At 36.9% G+C, this 18,745-nt stretch overlaps 3 protein-coding genes across 3 annotated transcripts in view; 2 read left to right on the top strand and 1 right to left on the bottom strand.

The window, feature by feature from the left end:
* The first annotated feature begins 7 nt into the window (after positions 1–7).
* On the top strand, positions 8–1,147 carry LOC137394477 (uncharacterized). Its single transcript, XM_068081201.1, has one exon. It carries the CDS (start codon positions 8–10, stop codon positions 1,145–1,147), a length of 1,140 nt encoding a protein of 379 aa, XP_067937302.1.
* A 5,257-nt stretch (positions 1,148–6,404) lies between these two features.
* On the bottom strand, positions 6,405–11,649 carry LOC137394476 (uncharacterized). Its single transcript, XM_068081200.1, has 2 exons — positions 11,544–11,649; positions 6,405–6,832 (listed from the first exon to the last, which is right to left on the bottom strand). The coding sequence occupies exons 1-2, from the start codon at positions 11,647–11,649 to the stop codon at positions 6,405–6,407; spliced, it is 534 nt and encodes a 177-aa protein (XP_067937301.1).
* A 1,121-nt stretch (positions 11,650–12,770) lies between these two features.
* The window catches only part of LOC137394475 (latrophilin-like protein LAT-2), a 39,487-nt gene continuing 33,512 nt past the window's right edge, over positions 12,771–18,745 (top strand). The window contains exons 1-3 of the mRNA XM_068081198.1: positions 12,771–12,891; positions 13,393–13,521; positions 14,615–14,809. Coding sequence (XP_067937299.1) covers positions 12,771–12,891; positions 13,393–13,521; positions 14,615–14,809 — 445 coding nt within the window. The remainder of the gene's footprint in view (positions 12,892–13,392; positions 13,522–14,614; positions 14,810–18,745) is intronic.

Here is an 18,745-nt window from a genome sequence, read left to right as displayed (position 1 = left end):
TGTAGTTATGGAAGATGTTAATACCACTGCCTCCAGCACTTCTTCGACACAACGCAACAGCACCTCCATCCTGGTTACAACATCTTTGACCCAAAGCAATGGCACCTCCATCCCAATTACAACATCTTTGTCCCAAAGCAATGGCACCTCCACAATGAGTACAACACTTTCTACTCAAAGCAACAGTACCCCCACACTGAGTACAACACCGTCTACCCAAAGCAACAGTACCTCCATCATCGATACATTATTTTTGACCCAAAGCAGTATCACCTCTGCCCCGAGTACGACAGCTTCCACTCAAAGCAACAATACCTCTACCCTTAATACATTATTTTTGACCCAAAGCAACAGCACCTCTGCCCCGAGTGCGACAACTTCCACTCAAAGCAACAGTACCTCCACCCTTAATACATTATTTTTGACCCAAAGCAACATCACCTTTGCCCCTAGTACAACTTCTTCCACTCAAAGCAACAGTACCTCCACCATTACTACATTATTTTTGACACGAAGCAACATTACCTTTGCCCCGAGAACGACATCTTCCACCCGAAGCAACAATACATCCACTTTTAATACATCATTTTTGACCCGAAGCAACATCACCTCTGCCCTGCGTACAACATCTTCCACTCAAAGCAACAGTACCTCCACACTTAATACGACATCTGTGACCCAACGCACAAACATTTCTACTCAAGGCTCAAGGGCATCTACGAATCCATCGAGTTATTTTCTCAAAAGCGCAACTCCTTTCTACAATCAAACATGTGCCAGCAATGTTAGCAGCACTCGAACTCCAGGTCAAAACACAACATTAGTAAATAGTGAAGCTGCTCCTTACACCATTATAAGTGCCTCCAACAAACCTTGGATGTCAACGAGTGGTCTGGGTAAATATATTCAGCTCTCAGAAGTTCTAGTTGACCTTAGGGACCCCGGAACTCATTGGGCTGCGCTGTCGACCAAGCAAAGCAGCTTGGAAGGATGTAGCTACCAGTGCGTCTCTATCGATACTTGCGTTGGGTTATGTTACCGGTCTTTGTCTAGCCAATGTCGGTTGCTCACTCAGTTTGTCGTTCTGCCCCAAAGTGATAGACAACGAGGCAGTAAAATCCAATGTTTCTCTCCCTTCTCTGGGTAGTCTTGGCCTCTTGGTCTTTTTTCTCAGTTACGGCACTTTCCTCTTGACCCATGTTCATCTTTATTAACCTTAAATAAAAAGGTCTGTAAGTATGCATAGGGGACTGACTTAATTACAGGCAATTCCTTTTAACTAGTAATCACCAAACAGAAACAAACTTAAGGGAACTTAGTTTCACCACACAAGTGTACTAATTTAATACCGAAGGAAACTTACAAGGCTAATAACACTTTCGCTACAGAAGAAGTATACTTTTTCAAACGAAAATTTACTTGGTTTATTGTACACCAGTAGTTATAATTCACAAAATGCTTTACTAGAAGTTCATGATGGCACACGACCTCCAAGATTGTTGGTTTTCAGTTTCTGATGAAGTGACTAGAAGTGATTCACTAACCAGTGAATAAATATACAAAATCAAGGAGCTGTATATAGCAATTGTTAGACTTATCATTTCCGTTACATAGAGAAATCATATTCACTGTGTGGCATGGATCAATATAAGCATTGAAAGGCATCACCTTCTCTCACCTGACTGGCTCTTCAAGTTTCTGCCAGTCCAGTACTGTTTGCTCAGCTTATGACATACATATTGAGAAACCTTCGTCCGCAGTTTCACTGCTTTGAGAATGGTTGAATACTGCACATGACTGCCAAGCACTAGTTTTTTGGACAATCTATATTATAATAGACATTGATGGAGTTCTTTTGGCTTTTCATATGGCACTATTTACTGATATTTCTTTTAGCTTTTAGAATTCTACAGTTGGGTGTGCTGTGTGGCTATATTGTGACATATTTCTCCTGTTTTTTTTCAAAGCAGTATCCTATTAGCGTGTGTTTGTATCTAAAAAATACTGCAATGTTATTCATAGTATGAAAACTATTCAAATAAATATGGGTGATTTTCATATCCGCCAGCTGTTTTTATGTTCCAACATTTTATGCTCATATTATTGCAATTAGCCTAAGCATCTACTATCTCTATGGGGTGGTATAATGGTACTACAACAATAGAAATGCCTCTATTCAGTTTCAACGTTTACTCTGTATAACTCTTTTAGCTTATTCAGCTAATCACGGATCCAATTGATTTTGCACTTGGCCTCTGCGGCAGGGATCAATATTTATGATAGAAGTGCGGCAGACATTTCTCATACATAACTCGTTATGACCTGAGAGTGGCTATATACGAGGCAATTAAACCTGCCATCTGCTAAGAGAGAGATACACAGAAAGAGCGGAATTTAATCATTGCAAAGCAGGAACTTTCTCTGTCCATCAAGTGAGCTTTGTATAAGTGACAAGCTGAGCAGGTGGATGAACCCAAGAAGTAGCAGGTACTTGTTCAATGTGCATTTCTAGCTGTATTCATTGCTTTTCTTTATCTATTAATCTGTATGTACATATTGGAGTTTCGCCTTCTTCAGAAGAGTCATTGCTAAGTGGAAGATTAACTAATTTTGCCATATATGGTAATGAAATGCACATATCTACTTGATTAGATATCATTACAACTGCTAGAGGGTGAGTACATAGCCTTAGCTTTCTATGGCTTGACAACGAGATATGTTTAGGTATGTGAGTTCTAGTACCCCTACCAAGGATATACTAGAGTTCTAGTAACCGTACCAAGGATATACTAGAGATAATTTTGTTTCATATCAGGGCTCCAGCGCCTGTCAAAAATAGATTAGTGAGTGTTTCACGTTAAACTTGTCTTTTTCAAACTCTCATCAGTCAGTCGGGAGGCATAAGCCTTTACCCCTAGATAACACATGATAACATGGATAACACAGGCCTTTACTCCTAAATAACACAGGATATCATGGATAACACAGGCCTTTACCCCTAGATAACACAGGATAACATGGATAACACAGGCCTTTACCCCTAAATAACACAGGATAACATGGATAACACAGGATAACATGGATAACACAGGATAACATGGATAACACAGGATAACATGGATAACACAGGACAACATGGATAACACAGGATAAAATGGATAACACAGGATAACCTGGATAACATAGGATAACATGGATAACACAGGCCGTTATCCCTAGATAACACAGGCCTTTACCCCTAGATAACACAAGATAACATGGATAACACAGGATAACATGGATAACACAGGCCTTTGTCCATCAGTAAAACACCATCATGCCTGGCCACCTTACAAAAATATCTGAAAAACTACTTTCTTCAGATGGTGAAAAAAAAATTGTGTATCGGAAGAAAAAACTCTTTTTTCATAACACTGTTCTATAATGTGAATTGGCAAGGATTTATATGGTATAAAGTATAGTAGATTCCGTGTTATGAGAAACTATGATATCTTTCTTGTTTCTGCAATCTTTACCAAATTGGTTTAAAGACAGCCTTGAGTGATGAGACCAGCTGAAAGACTAGCGCAGTTACTACTCGAGTTCACAGGAGCAAGTCGAGGCACTTTCACACAACACATATTTCATGCCTTGATAATGGGGAGAAATCAATAATTTTCTTTATTTTGATGTCAAGATATGATTAGCGGCTGATCTAGCCATCACCTGTTGGATAATTATGTTCTATGATATGATATTCGAATTCGTGTACAGTGAGATTATATATGGTTAGTGTGGAACACTTATCACGGATTACGTTTTGAAGAAATTTTTGGATATAAACCAGTAAGAGTGTTTGTTCAAACCACAAGCCTTGAAATCACTACAAAAGCAGAGATAGATATTAGCATTACGCGTTAAAGTGTCAAGCCACTACCTATCACTTGTCTTAACGTGTCAGTAAAGTTATTGGCACCAGCTGTCAGATTATTTACATGAGCATACTTGAAGCGCGATACTCTTGCCAATCTGGTCCACTGCATTACTAAATACCTACAGATTATGTGTGGCTATATACATGTAACATATATTGTATTACAACTTTTCAGAATGAGCTGAAGAATTACACATCGCTGCAATGTTTAGTCACATCTGTGCTCTCGCAGCTTTAGCTCACCTGGTAATGGGACAGTACAAGCAAGGAGGTAGGTTTATCACATCTTTTCAGGGTTTTTATGCCGCCAGGAAACTTTTTGTGTTTTTTCAGCCCCTATATATAAAAGCAATGATAATAAAATTACGAACTTGTCAATGAAGCTTTTTTCACTTGAAGATTTAAAAAGAGTAAGAAATGTTTAAAATCATTAAAAATGAAATGTTTCTGCTATTTTAAAATTGTAAAATCTCCGTGGAAACAGCAACTTTTTTAATAAAAATGTTAGCGTTAGTGAAATGAAGCATGTGTTTATTCTGAGTTTTTTAGAATCCATATAGGCTTTTATACTTCGAATCTGGTTTTTTATGAAGTGCAATAACTTGCATATAGTGTGGCAATAGGTTGCTAATAATTCAGTATTCCATGAGCATAGTTTACAGTTATATTCTTCTAGTATGTACCAACCGTTAGTACTGTTATATTCCTCTAGTACTGTATATACCAACCTTTAGTACTGTTATATTCCCCTAGTATACACCAACATATAGTACTGTTATATTCCTCTAGTATATACCAACCTTTAGTACTGTTATACTCCTCTAGTATATACCAACCTTTAGTACTGTTATATTCCTCTAATATATACCAACCTTTCGTACTGTTATATTCTTCTAGTATATACCAACTGTTAGTACTGTTATACTCCTCTAGTATGTTGCAAGTCGTAGTCCTTTGTGCTGTGGGAAATTATCAACAAAATGGCTTTTTCCACTTCTTTTATATTACAATTATTGGTCATTATCTGTTTGTCTTTCTCGTCTGCTTACATATTACATATTCTGTCTTTAAGCACAAAGATTAGGTATTCATACAGTTTTTCTAATGCCACTGAAAGTGGTTGATTCACTTAGTTAAACAGTCAGTCTAAAAAGCTTGGTTTTATGATTTAAAAACAAAAAGCGGCTCATTAAACTGAAAGCTAAATTTGCTGATCATTTTTGGACAGTTTCTAGTTTTCTGTTGCCAAGAAGTTTTCCATTCGGGCCAACACAACCATTTTGACGCCGCTTTGTTGTCAACCCTATATTTGTGTGCGCTGACCTTCTCAAGCCTGACTGTAACAAAAAACTAAAAACAGAGGCTGAGAGCCGTTGGAGCAAGAGCTTCGTGCGCTCCTTTCCATCATTCCTGTGAAGATATTTATGTTGCGTTCATCAAGACAGGCCCAGGTTTCACACTAGATGAGTGTGCATGTCTAAATACCATAAAAGTCTGTAAACTAAATGTATTACTGCGTTTGAGTGTCATTCTGTGTCATTTTGGTAGCTTGTAGCCTTTAACCTTTATAAATGTGAAAGTTTTATCCGACTCAAAGAAGGTTACAAATCACTGCTCTAGTCAATACCTGCCTTGAGTCCTTATAACTATGGTAAATTAGGGATCACTGTATATATTGTATCACATGACTAATGGTGTCATTCTCCTAGACTAGCTGTCAACTATTGACAAGTCATGGTTAGTGCCCTTTTGGGTCCCGCTACTCTTTAACAACAATAAAAATTGCAGTTGCGCTTTAACATGCCAAGTTAATCAGTTCTGCTATCGGTTGAAAATATGCTGGTGGAGCAAATATTTTAGGAGAACTCGTGGTATTTTGTGTAATTTATTTCAAAGTTCCAAAAACAATACCAAATACATTGTAATTGAAATAATTAAATGTAGGATTATTACGAATGGGTGATACAAAACTATGTAAAAAAGCTAAATTACATGCTAAGCGTTAATTAATGGATAGTCAGTCACAATAGACTTATATATCTACCCTACTTTGTAAACTAGGTACCAGGGGTCTAGGCTGACTGATTTGTAAGTTTACTAGTAAAATGAGTGGTAGCTATGCACCGTAACTAACTTACTCTTAATATAATTTGAAGTAACATACAAGTACAGTAGTTAAAAAAGCTGTCATCATTTCAGTACATGTTTTAGGACATCTTTTTATTGCATCGGTTTATGACTGGACCATCAATACCGAGTTTCTTTTTCTATAAAACATTGTTTGACGTGAAGACTCTTAACTATCAATGATACACTAAGGATCTTGTCATATGTGTCATTGTCAAACACCCTATAATAGCATTGAAATGCTGGGTTATTGAAATGTTCATTTTTTGTGCTTCAATTTATTATAAATATATTAACACTCATTAAAGTTTAGTTTTACTTGTTCCAATTCATTCTAGATCTCTTTAATTCTTATCAACTCATTTCAGATCTTTTTAATTCTTATCAACTCATTCCAGATCTTTTTAATTCTTATCAACTCATTCCAGATCTCCTTAACTCTTATCAACTCATTCCAGATCTCTTTAATTCTTATCAACTCATTCCAGATCTCTTTAATTCTTATCAACTCATTCCAGATCTCTTTAATTCTTATCAACTCATTCCAGATCTCTTTAATTCTTATCAACTCATTCCAGATCTCTTTAATTCTTATCAACTCATTCCAGATCTCCTTAACTCTTATCAACTCATTCCAGATCTCTTTAATTCTTATCAACTCATTCCAGATCTCTTTAATTCTTATCAACTCATTCCAGATCTCCTTAACTCTTATCAACTCATTCCAGATCTCTTTAATTCTTATCAACTCATTCCAGATCTCCTTAACTCTTTCCAAATCATTAAAAATCTCTTTAACCCGTTTCAAGTTATTCCAAATTACTTTCTAATATGAAGTTGAAATATTCAACTCATGGTTTAACATGTACTAGCAGCTAGTAAAGCTATGACTATGCATGCCTATGTCAATGTAAGGGTGGGTCTATCACACACCCTTTACAATTATTGAACTGCTACATCAGCTTTGTGATGCAATAGGTTTATGCTATTTACCATGTTGGGTGCCTTCATCGATAGTGGTGGAGTGTGGAGCCCGCGTGGTCCGTTATTAAATGGCTTTGCTTAAGATTGTTATGAACCATGTTTGTGTACTACAATAACTGAATGCTTTTCATGTAACTGTCGGGCTCAGTAAACTCTAAAAATTGTTTAATGAATTTGTTCAATGGTCATCTTCTGTTTAGTAGCAATAAAAAGCGTTAATCACATATTATTAACTGAGAGATTAACTCCAAGTTGATATCTACCCAGGCCTAAATAGTTGGTTATTTCATACCCCATTCTACAACTACTCATGGTGACTTGAAGGGATACGTACGGGTAAAGAGTCTGAAAGTCAGTCAGAAAGAGTCATGCTGGCACAGTCGTGTCCACACCAACCTTCATACAACCTTCATTCTTCATACAACGTGGTTTATCATTTCTACTAGCAGATATCAAGGCTCTTGCGAGAAGCACTGTAATAAAGCATTTATCATTATCATCTAATAAGCGTAACTTCTGGAGAAATTCTTGAAATTAACTATTAATTTTCTAACATAGAATAAACATTTTTGATTAGAGTGACATACCAGGGGGTATTAAGCTAATAAGATTATACTGTAAAATGTTTTGTCAGCTAAAACAGTGTAAAAATGTTGCGAACTCTTAACTTCTGCTTATAAACTGTTTCTGCTTAGAAGCTGTCTCTTCTTAGCAGTTTTTTTGCGTAAGAGTTGTCACCCCATGTAATTTGTGATTAGAAGTTGTTACCGTTTAAGAGTTGTCACTCCTTAGAAGTTGTCAAAGGCCAAAGAATTATTGTTAGCCAAGCTCCCTAAATTAGTTTCTCAGTCGTTCAGATTTTCCACATGCCTTCTAGTACATGTAGATGTTAGATCACAGGCTCAAGAAACAACTTGTTACATTGGCTGGGTGACCAAATATTGCATGATTTAAAATGATTTTGGTCAGACTTTTGCATTATAGATAATTATCCAGCTGTTTCTATCCCGTGGTGGGTGAAACCTTATAATCCATGCTTCTGCTCTATGATTGGCTGAGGCACAAACTGTTATTCTTTCGTTATTTTTAACATGAAGAGTCATTGGTTACAGAATTAAATTCAGTTGGCTGTGTATCGCTAGAGAACTCTATTCTATGATATTCGCTGATTTACATGGTGTTATCATGGCAGCACTTTGCAAACTAGTCAAATTTAAAACTGTTTTCTTTTAAACTGTTGTTTTGGTAGAACATCCTTACATACCATGTAAGCAAGGAATGTGGATTCTCTTGGCTGACCCAACAAAGTGTGAAAATAGCTGTTTACTTTCTTCAGTCATGTCTAGTTGGCATCTTTATCTCGGTGCTGCCTTTTCTATATTTGATGACTCGTTGGCAGCATAAACTTTACATGCCTCACCCACAGCTCAATGTTGTGATATTATTTACAAAAGAGGAGTTGTAATATTTTGCTCTACAACAAACATTTTACAATTTATTGACATCTTCACAACAGCTCAGTGCTATGAAAACACTAATCACTTGAAGATTCTAAGAATACCTGAAGCAGCCATATTGTGCTCCATATATGTTCGGATTACTTATATGTTCGTTAAAATGCTGCCAATAACTAAAGAAAGTTTTGCAAAATTAAACACTTGGATGCTTGCGGTGAACTTCATAGTAAATGCGCAATGTCTTACGTTGTGTTTGCCGTAAGGTAAATTAGTAACAACATGACACTATGTTAACCATAAGGTTCTTTTGTGTTTAAATGTCAGCTTTCAAAACTATCACCATTTAAAATATGCACATAAGCTCCGTCAAAATTCTGTGCAATCTTGTATGAAACTCTCAGAAAATTGCGTAAATAGCTTCTTTCTAGATTGCTATGAACTACTTGACAAGATAAGACAACTACAAACCAACTCGCTGTTAGAGGTTCCATTATAGGCCTACATGGCCTGACAGCAAGTTGGTATTTGGGCTTTTGAAGGATTACCTTTTTATAGTTTGTTTGCCAAGAAAACCACACAAAGTGGTTGAAGTTGCCTTACCTTTGTGATAATTAGTTTCTCATGCAGGCCTACTGCATTCTGAAGCAACTTTGAGCTTGATTAAGACCAGCAATTGTTTTGAGCGATTTTAAGATATCAGATCACCAGATGCTAACAGACTGGTACATGCAGACTGATAGGCCGAGGGATAACCGAGTTTGTAATAACCTCGTACCCGCCACAGAATTCTCATCGATAGGTAGAGGCGTCTCTCAGATACTTGAGATTAATTATTTTTGAGCGGAAATATATTCTATAAAACAATTAAACATATTATATCGGTGTTTACTCTCAATGCTAACAGTTACAACGCTAACAGTTACAACGCTAACAGTTACAACGCTAACAGTTACAACGCTAACAGGCACAACGTTAACAGTTACAACGCTAACAGATACGGCGCTAACAGTAACAACACTAACAGTAACAACGCTAACAGTTACAACATTAACAGTTACTAATTGCTAATGTAGTTAGATGTGAACTTTATAATCAGAGGTCAAGGTCGTTCAAAGTAAATTATACCATGAAACAAAAAATAATAAAGAATATTAAAGTAAAATTATGTGTATTGGAAAAAAAACTCTTTGTGCGTAAAGCAGTTTTATAACGTAAATTGGCAAGGTGTAGGTGTCTGGTATAAGGTGTAGGTGTCTGGTATAAGGTGTAGGTGTCTGGTATAAGGAATTGGTGTCTGGTATAAGGAGTTGGTGTCTGGTATAAGGTGTAGGTGTCTGGTATAAGGAGTTGGTGTCTGGTATAAGGTGTAGGTGTCTGGTATAAGGAATTGGTGTCTGGTATAAGGAGTTGGTGTCTGGTATAAGGTGTAGGTGTCTGGTATAAGGTGTAGGTGTCTGGTATAAGGAGTAGGTGTCTGGTATAAGGTGTAGGTGTCTGGTATAAGGTGTAGGTGTCTGGTATAAGGAATTGGTGTCTGGTATAAGGTGTCTCATGTCTGGTATAAGGAATTGGTGTCTGGTATAAGGTGTAGGTGTCTGGTATAAGGAGTAGGTGTCTGGTATAAGGTGTAGGTGTCTGGTATAAGGTGTAGGTGTCTGGTATAAGGAATTGGTGTCTGGTATAAGGTGTAGGTGTCTGGTATAAGGAATTGGTGTCTGGTATAAGGAGTTGGTGTCTGGTATAAGGTGTAGGTGTCTGGTATAAGGTGTAGGTGTCTGGTATAAGGAATTGGTGTCTGGTATAAGGAGTTGGTGTCTGGTATAAGGTGTAGGTGTCTGGTATAAGGTGTAGGTGTCTGGTATAAGGAGTAGGTGTCTGGTATAAGGTGTAGGTGTCTGGTATAAGGAGTAGGTGTCTGGTATAAGGTGTAGGTGTCTGGTATAAGGAATTGGTGTCTGGTATAAGGAGTTGGTGTCTGGTATAAGGTGTAGGTGTCTGGTATAAGGTGTAGGTGTCTGGTATAAGGAATTGGTGTCTGGTATAAGGTGTCTCATGTCTGGTATAAGGTGTTGGTGTCTGGTATAAGGAGTTGGTGTCTGGTATAAGGTGTAGGTGTCTGGTATAAGGAGCTGGTGTCTGGTATAAGGTGTTGGTGTCTGGTATAAGGTGTATAAGGCATTTAATGGATGGTGTAATTGGAGATGTGTTCTGAGTATTTTTGACAGCAAATATTTAAGAATACAGTTAGCTCATCAGCATTAAAAGCATTTAGAGGCTGATTGTAAGTGTCCATATTGGGTAGCATAAACCTAAAACATAGTTTTTGAAAGGTTCTCAGTTTTTCTATTAATCTTCAAGACAAAGGCGTGCTATGGTATAAAAGTATACAAGGCTACCAAGTGTAAGTGAGAGAATTACTTATTGAGTTTCTTTGTAACATGTTCATCAAATCTGTCTAGAAAATTTGTGTCTTCAAATTATATAGTTTACTATTGCCTGACTTTCCATTAAACTTATTTGCATGTTTTAAAAACAACTCGTATGAAATCTTCCATTTCTAATTGCTCTAACAATGTAATTGCACATTTTCAAGTTTTTACATGTTTGTATAAAGTATTGCATCGGTAGCTGTAACGTAATCAGTAGCTGTAGCTGGCAGCATTGGAACCCATCATATCACATAAAACAGGCAGATATGAATCAAGTACTGGTTTAACAGGAATACAAATATCGAGAAGTTAATACTTTTTAATGATTATAGGATTTTCCTGTCACAATTTTGTTAATCGTTGTGAGCTCGTGGAGGATTGCTGTAGAATAACACAGCTGGGAGTTAGAGCAGTGTGTTATGGCTGTGGACATCAACCATTCCAACAGTGCTAGATGAAATAGTTGAGACAACTACCCCTTCAGGGGCTGTTAGGGAGGAGCAAGAAGGAAAATGAATTATCTACACTCTAATAGCTGTAATAAACCTCTTTTCATCGCATTAGGCTGCATTAACTGCTGCTCTGTCAGCCCTAACGCAGCCATTATCAATAATTTTGATATTGACTGCTGACCTAGCTTGATCTTTTGAATACTGGCTGACGGTTTAAATGATTTTCGCTGATTGGCTTCCGGAGGCTCCAATTGAGCAGCAGCACCGATGTGGCTAGTTGGAGACATGAAATTTTGCAGTTATAAAGTAGAAACGACTGAAATGGCGTGGCTGTATAGACAACCTACAGTTTGCTCGAGCCAGCTCCACCGCTATTACTGGTTACTAGTACACTAGTAGTCTCGTGCACCGTGAGAGATCGTCATGCGTAATAACTATGTGTACAACTATTTTTAGATGTGGACACATGGTCGTGTGGTACTGATGTTCCGTTACTGTGCCCTGCAATTAATTTTTCTAACGCTCCTAGTGTGGCTTTAGATAGACAAACAGACATGGTGCTTATAGTAACGATTAGCCAGTGATTGCACTATTAAACTTGAAGTTACCTGTTCTAATGGCGGGTGGCGATACATTACCCATAGTGCTCTAAAGAATCGCAGACTTGCACAGTAATTTTAAAGCTGCTACCATTTGTCATGATCAGCCAATAGGCACAAAGTCTCTGCAAGCTCCGACATCAAACTTATGAATAAAATATGAGCATGGCAAGAATTGATTTTGCCCTTCTGCCCATGCGAAAAAATGCTCTCGCTCGCAACATGATCCTTGTAATTTTATTTCCATCTAATTTAGCTTGAGAGCCTCAACTTATGCATGTATTTAGCTTGTAACTGAGCAAGGGCAACAGTTTTTTATTGATGCAAACACTAAATGTGTTGATACACTCTCGTCTGAGTTGGTCAAGGAGAATCAATAACACTTATTGCACATATTTATGCTGTCTTCTTGTATCTCTTGAACTACCGTATGCTTCCATCATTTCACTGTCTGCTTAGCTAGTGTTTTAGTGTTTCAAACGATTTAATGTTATAGACAGATACTCTATGCCATTGACTATGCGTATGACGTAACAGCGTCCTCACCAAACCCTATGAGTAATGAATAATTAAGGCATTGCGCTGGCAGAGCCTTGTGTGTGTAGCAGGCATAATGGGTAAGAATTTCTATTGGGCAAAGAGTGAATTTACAGTCAATATGCAAACACTATCACCAACTAATTACTCCTATTATCCATTCAATCAGTCTCTCTCTTCAAGCGCTGTTCAAACTCAGGGCCTCACAAATCTTTATTGACTCTGAGAAGTAAACACCAGTCAGTGATTATTGCTGCCTCTATTTCGGCAGCATGGGCAGGTGCTCTACTCTACTGTATGAGTCTGTGCTCTTGCTGGCTCTCCTGGCGCTAGCCTGCTCTTTAGATAGCCTGTGTTTTACAGATTCACGTGCCTTACTTGAGGCGTCATCAGGTTTGTTACCGCTGCCATAGTCAGACTGTCTAATCATATATTTTTATTAGCAAAGCTTTGCTACCGGTTAGAGTGTACTTTTTATTGGTTTGAACACACATTTACTGTTGAATTGTGAGTACTGAGTGAATAGTACAATTTTAGCTTAAATTTATAATTTTTTTTCACTTGAGAACAAATTCGCTGAGAAATTTGTCGTGAAACCTTCATAGTTTTCTAAACTGTTGACTGTCTAGAACTACAGCATATAGCATGAGAGTCTAAGGTCAACTCTGTGAATATTGTTTAGTGCATGGCCAATAAAATGCTTCGTAGAAACTTGTTGAGCGTCTAGCCTGTGAATCTGAAGACTGCTGTTATAAGCATTTAGGGCAGAGTTTGGTTTATGTAAAACTAAACTCTTGCTGTTGTTGAATATCTCAATCTATGAAAAGAGACCTGACTATGTTTGCTCTAGCCTGCTCAATTTTTGTGCCTCATTATTGCTTGACTTTCTCTCAGAGATCTTAACAGAAAAGGAGAGCCTATGCAAAACAAACTACTACAATTGGCCCTGCTGTGAAGACACACCCAATGGCTACCAGTGTTTGTGTGGGGCAGGCTTTTACTGGAATACCAAGATATGCATATGTGAGTCCTACGCTGGTAGAACAAGTAGCGAGTGAACATTCTACTAGAACTGGTACACTTTTCCTCGCTCTATCTCTCTCCCTCTATCGCACCCATCTCTTTCGTGTTTCTTTCTATCTCTCTCCCATCTCTCAGAGCCGGATAGCTTCAGAGTTCCACATCAAAAACCGGAAACAAAAATGCTTGTTTCCAAACAAACCCGATCGACGTACTGATCTCTAATGGAATATTCTTGCCTCACTCTCAATACTGCTCTTTTTTGCACTTACTTTACGTTTTTACAAAAAAGTTATTAGTAGCTTTTTGTAGGAATTTTGTCCTCTTTCAGATGGTGTATGATACAACGATCACTTTTAGAGTGACTGCCAATGGGAGTAATTTTTGTTGGTTAATGTTGCGCCCTCTCCATTATAACTTATATAAAAAATAGTTGCCATGGCCTGTTTGTTTGGAAATGAACGAGCTCCCATATACGCTTCCGTTGGTCGCGGGACTGTGCGAAGCTATACGGTTCTGCCATCTCTCACCCATTTCTTACCCATCTTTCTCCCGTTTCTCTCTCTCTCCCATCTCTCTCTCCCATCTCTCACCTGTTTCTCTCTATCTCTCTCCCATCTCTCTCCCATCTCTCACCTGTTTCTCTCTATCTCTCTCCCATCTCTCACCCATCTCTCACCCGTTTCCCTCTATCTCTCACCCATCTTTTTCCCATTTCTCTCCCATCTCTTTCCCATTCCTCTCCTATCTCTCACCCATCTCTCTCCTGTTTCTCTCCATCTTTCTCCCATCTCTCACATGTTTCCCTCTATCTCTCTCCCATCTCTCACCCATCTCTCACCCATTTGCCTCTATCTCTCACCCATTTTTTTTCCATTTCTCTCCCATCTCTTTCCCATTCCTCTTCCATCTCTCACCCATCTCTCTCTTGTTTCTCTCTATCTTTCTCCCATCTCTCTTCTGTTTCTTGTAGCTCTCTCCCATCTCTCACCCATCTTTCTTGTTTCTTTCCTTTCTATCTCTTTGTTTAGTTTTTTTGGGACATCATTTATTGTTTTGGGTAAATTCCTAAACACATTTTTTTATTCGCCAAAAGCTGATGCTGTGAACTCCAGACTGGAATTTCCTTTACCCATAACCAGCTCTGATCTGAAAGGAGCCTTTGCCTATGCACTGCTCCAGAAGCCATTTCCTCTCCTGAAGCATTTTACTTTGAGTCTCTACATGCAACCTGCCATTACTGACTCTCCGTCTAGACAGTGCATATTCTCCTACAAATACAGCTGCCAAGGTGTGTTTAGTTAATCACAAAATGTGCTTCTTTGGAGTCTGCCATTAAAATCATAAAAATGCTTTAAAACTACCTTTGCTAAATCAGCATTGGTGAATGCAGTCCAAAGGTGAATGCAGACCTCTGCTGCCAAGCCATTGCTGCCAAGCTAAAAATGCAAACTTAGTTTTAATTTTAAAACTAGTATAACTTTGACTGCAGGGTGTGTGCATCATCAAATCTGCTCAAATAGATATCTCTCAGTTTAAGAAAATAACAACTATATCATGTTTGCAAGAAGATTGGAAGTCATTATTGATATTTGATCCAGTATTAATCTAAACTACATTAAAAGCGGTATCTGTCCGTTTGTCCAAAGGAACATCAAAACCTTTAGGAATATGATTCGAAATTGAACTCGGGTCTGATTTACAGTCCGGCACTGCAACAGCTATACCACTAAACCACCCTATCGTATCTGTAGTTCAATGAAAGGAAACAGTTATCAGCAGAGTCAATAAAAACATCTTAACAATACAATCTGAACGCAGTTTTGCTTTGCAAAATGTTTTATTATTTATTGCAATACTTTTAGCACTGACCAGTCGTGCTAGACGAATTACAGCTACCAGTTTTACTAACTTCAGATCTATGGACTTTAAACGATTGTTATTGAACAATAGTACTAGTAGTATTACTGAAAGTTATTATTCGTATTTTATCAGTAATCATAAAACCAAGCCATAAACTGTAATAATAATGATAAATCGTCCGACTCGGAGAGGCTCACAGTTTTTTTCAAAAATGGTTAAAATGTGTTTGTTCTCATTCTGTAACGTATTTATGGTATTTCTATGGCATCAGCTAATGTAAAATTTTGTGATGATTAATTTGGTATCAAAATATTTTTATAAACCGTGTGATTCAAAAGTTATGACGATTTAAACTCGCCCAAATATTAGGTTTTATCGAATTAGAGAAGAGTGTTAAAAAAAAGATTGCCTCGTACCGGAATCAAACCCGGAGCATACATATGAAAGTCAAGCAAGCTTCTATTACACCACTAAGCAGCGCTAAGAATTTGTAGGATAATAATTATTCTTCATATAGTGATTACTCATGATGATCTCTCACAGAGCATGAGACTAGCAAGAGTATTAGTACATGTACTTCATCAAAACAGAACACTTGCAGTAGAGCAGCTTTGTATTCTCCTACCCAGCAAACCAGTTACCAGTTTTAAACTAAATTAGATAATTGAGTCGTAAAGTTTTCGAAAATGACTCTATGCAAACTATAACTCTGTTACAAAATTGCGAATTTTAAATTGCATCCTTATGTCTACAAACATAAATTTAAGTTAAAACAACAAAAGAGGTAACTGCAAACTTATCGGCATCTTAAATTAATAGTAAACAAGTGAAAAGTTGAACAAGTGACAAGTTAAACGAGTGACAAGTTAAACGAATGACAAGTTAAACAAGTGACAAGTTAAACGAGTGACAAGTTAAACGAATGACAAGTTAAACAAGTGACAAGTTAAATAAGTGACAAGTTGAACAAGTGACATATAGTGTCTAATTTTCAAGTTATGAGAGGTTATTAAATCATGTTGTTCAATCTATGTACATAAATCTCAGAGTTTGTCATCTGTCCGTTCAGATGTCTGCCTGTCCAGTTATACATGCAGCTATTAAAATCTTGGAATGAAAAGCTCACTTCATGCTGGATTTGAAGTGACGGAGATGGCAACCACCAGATTCCAACCACGCATTTAACTACTGAGCTATGCAGTCCTTAGAATTTTATTGTTCTTATTAGCTACCGTATACCGTATGCGCATGCTAAATGACGTATTAATTGATACATTGCGACTGCGCGTTATGGCGTTCCTGTTATTAAACATTTCTCACCTAACTCTATGAAACACAATGCTTTTTTGCTATTTTTTTGTTAAGGCGAGTTCTTTTTGCCGCGCGATATCAACAATAATTTCTCTCAAAATTAAAATTTGGCGATTATTGTACTGATTATGAGAAAATAACAAAATGTCGATATGCTATTTCGCTGCTATCAGTGTTAGCCGTTATAGTAAAAATGGATTCGCAAACAGATAAGTGATAAAATTTTAGTTTGAAATTTGAAATTTATTAGAATACATGCTAAAACCTCGTTAAAGAATGTGTTTAGTAAGCTAAATTCATTTAAGTTAGATGCAGCGTTTATGTTACACGTCTGTTTCAAAGGTAATAACCCTGCATGTAGTGCATTGTAATGCTACATTTTTTTACAGATTATAACCACAAAATACAATAAAGTCATTGTAGGTAACTATAGTTACTAAGATTAACATATTGTTTGTTACTATTTTTTAATGATGATGATTTTTGCAAGAAGGTTGCATTAGATAATTACTATGGGTTTCTATACCACTCTATACGCCTATACAATATTTTCGCTTTATGATGTCAGTACTAAAACAAACTAGATTCATATAAGTGTAAATCAAATAATTTTTCATTGTAATCGTATCAAACAGACTATATTTAGCTATTACTTGCTAATGATTTCACATTTATATTCAAACACCTCTACAGTTTTTCTTTCTTAATTTGTTTCAACTAAACACTTCTTTCATGATATGAAATTTAAAAGTTAATTGTTTGAAAAAGTGTTGAAACTTTTACAGTTGTTTTATTTTTTTCTTAATTCATTTGAACTGCACAAAAAATACTTTTCTCATGATATGAAGTTTAAAAGTTAGAATGGTAAATGTTGTACATGTTAAATAAAAATAAATTTTCTGTCCAAAAATTTTTGTATCACCCGGGCAACGCCGGGCTTTCAGTATTTTATAAATTTTACTGTTTGTTTTGCATGCACTTGTTTTTACACATCGTTAAGAGTGAATTAATTTTGTACTAAACCATAATGGTTCAGTACAAGTATATCAGACAATGATTGTCTAGTCATTAGATTGCCTGTAAGTTTTGTTAAGCGATATATTGACTACATTGAGGAGCCAGAAGAGGTGATCAAAATACAAAAATTGTGCTAAAACAGTGTGAGGAATGCATGATGTCTGGGCTTTTATCCAAGACTGTATCAAACCTTTTGCAAACACTATCAACACTGACTGACTTTGAAATCAAATTCTAGCAATAATTTACTGCCTTCATTATGTACATGCTGCAACATGACACTGCGCAATTTGATACTAGTATGCTTTGACACCTTGGCATCACACACTTTGACATTTTGATATTTTGACCGATTGACACTAGCGCAGCACTTTGACACCTTGACACTAACGCGGTTTGACACTTTGACACTAGTATGCTCGAACACTTTGACAGTGCACCTTGAAATTGCACATTTGACTGCTTGACACTAGCGCGCTTTGACACTTTTGACACTAGCTTGCTTGGACAATTTGACACACATAATAGTTCTAAAACATTTGAAATGTAGTGAATTAAACCATTCGCTAAATTACGCACTAAAATATTTCAAAACGACATAAAGCAAAACAAAAAAATGAAAAAAGTCGAGAAGTGAGATCATTTAAAAAAAAGGAATTACAACAGAAATAATTAAGGTAAAACAACTTTGTTGTAATCAAAAGTAACTTTTTTGTAGAACAGTTCATAACTGTTTATCATACTTGCACGTGAGCTGTAGCGCTGGTCAATGATGCACACAAATTATTGTTTATACAGTTGAACTAGCTATGAGTAACTTAAGATGATAAGACTTTATTAAACGTTTTAAATTTAAGAGACCTCAACTATCTATGTTACTAAAGAGGTACCCTTCCAACCTTCACAGTAGTTGGTCATGATGCCTCTATTGCTACTCTCTACTGCTTGCTTAATGCATGATGAAATGGACTATAGAAGTTGCCTACCCAATACAGGGATGAAATGAATTATAGGATTGCCTACTCAATGCATGATG

This window comes from Watersipora subatra, chromosome 4, assembly GCF_963576615.1.
Source record: "Watersipora subatra chromosome 4, tzWatSuba1.1, whole genome shotgun sequence".
In the NCBI taxonomy this organism is placed as follows: Eukaryota; Metazoa; Bryozoa; class Gymnolaemata; order Cheilostomatida; family Watersiporidae; genus Watersipora; species Watersipora subatra.
The sequence above is the reverse complement of the archived record's forward strand: the minus strand, read 5'-3'. Positions and strand labels throughout refer to the sequence as shown.

Excerpts from the sequence above, each read along its gene's own strand:
- LOC137394477 (XM_068081201.1), top strand. The coding sequence starts at position 8 with ATGGAAGATGTTAATACCACTGCCTCCAGCACTTCTTCGACACAACGC.
- LOC137394476 (XM_068081200.1), bottom strand. The coding sequence starts at position 11,649 with ATGTCTCCAACTAGCCACATCGGTGCTGCTGCTCAATTGGAGCCTCCG. Across the intron at positions 6,833-11,543 it reads TATTCAAAAGATCAAGCTAG|AGATTTTTAATGATTTGGAA; the intron begins GTCAGCAGTCAA and ends AACGGGTTAAAG.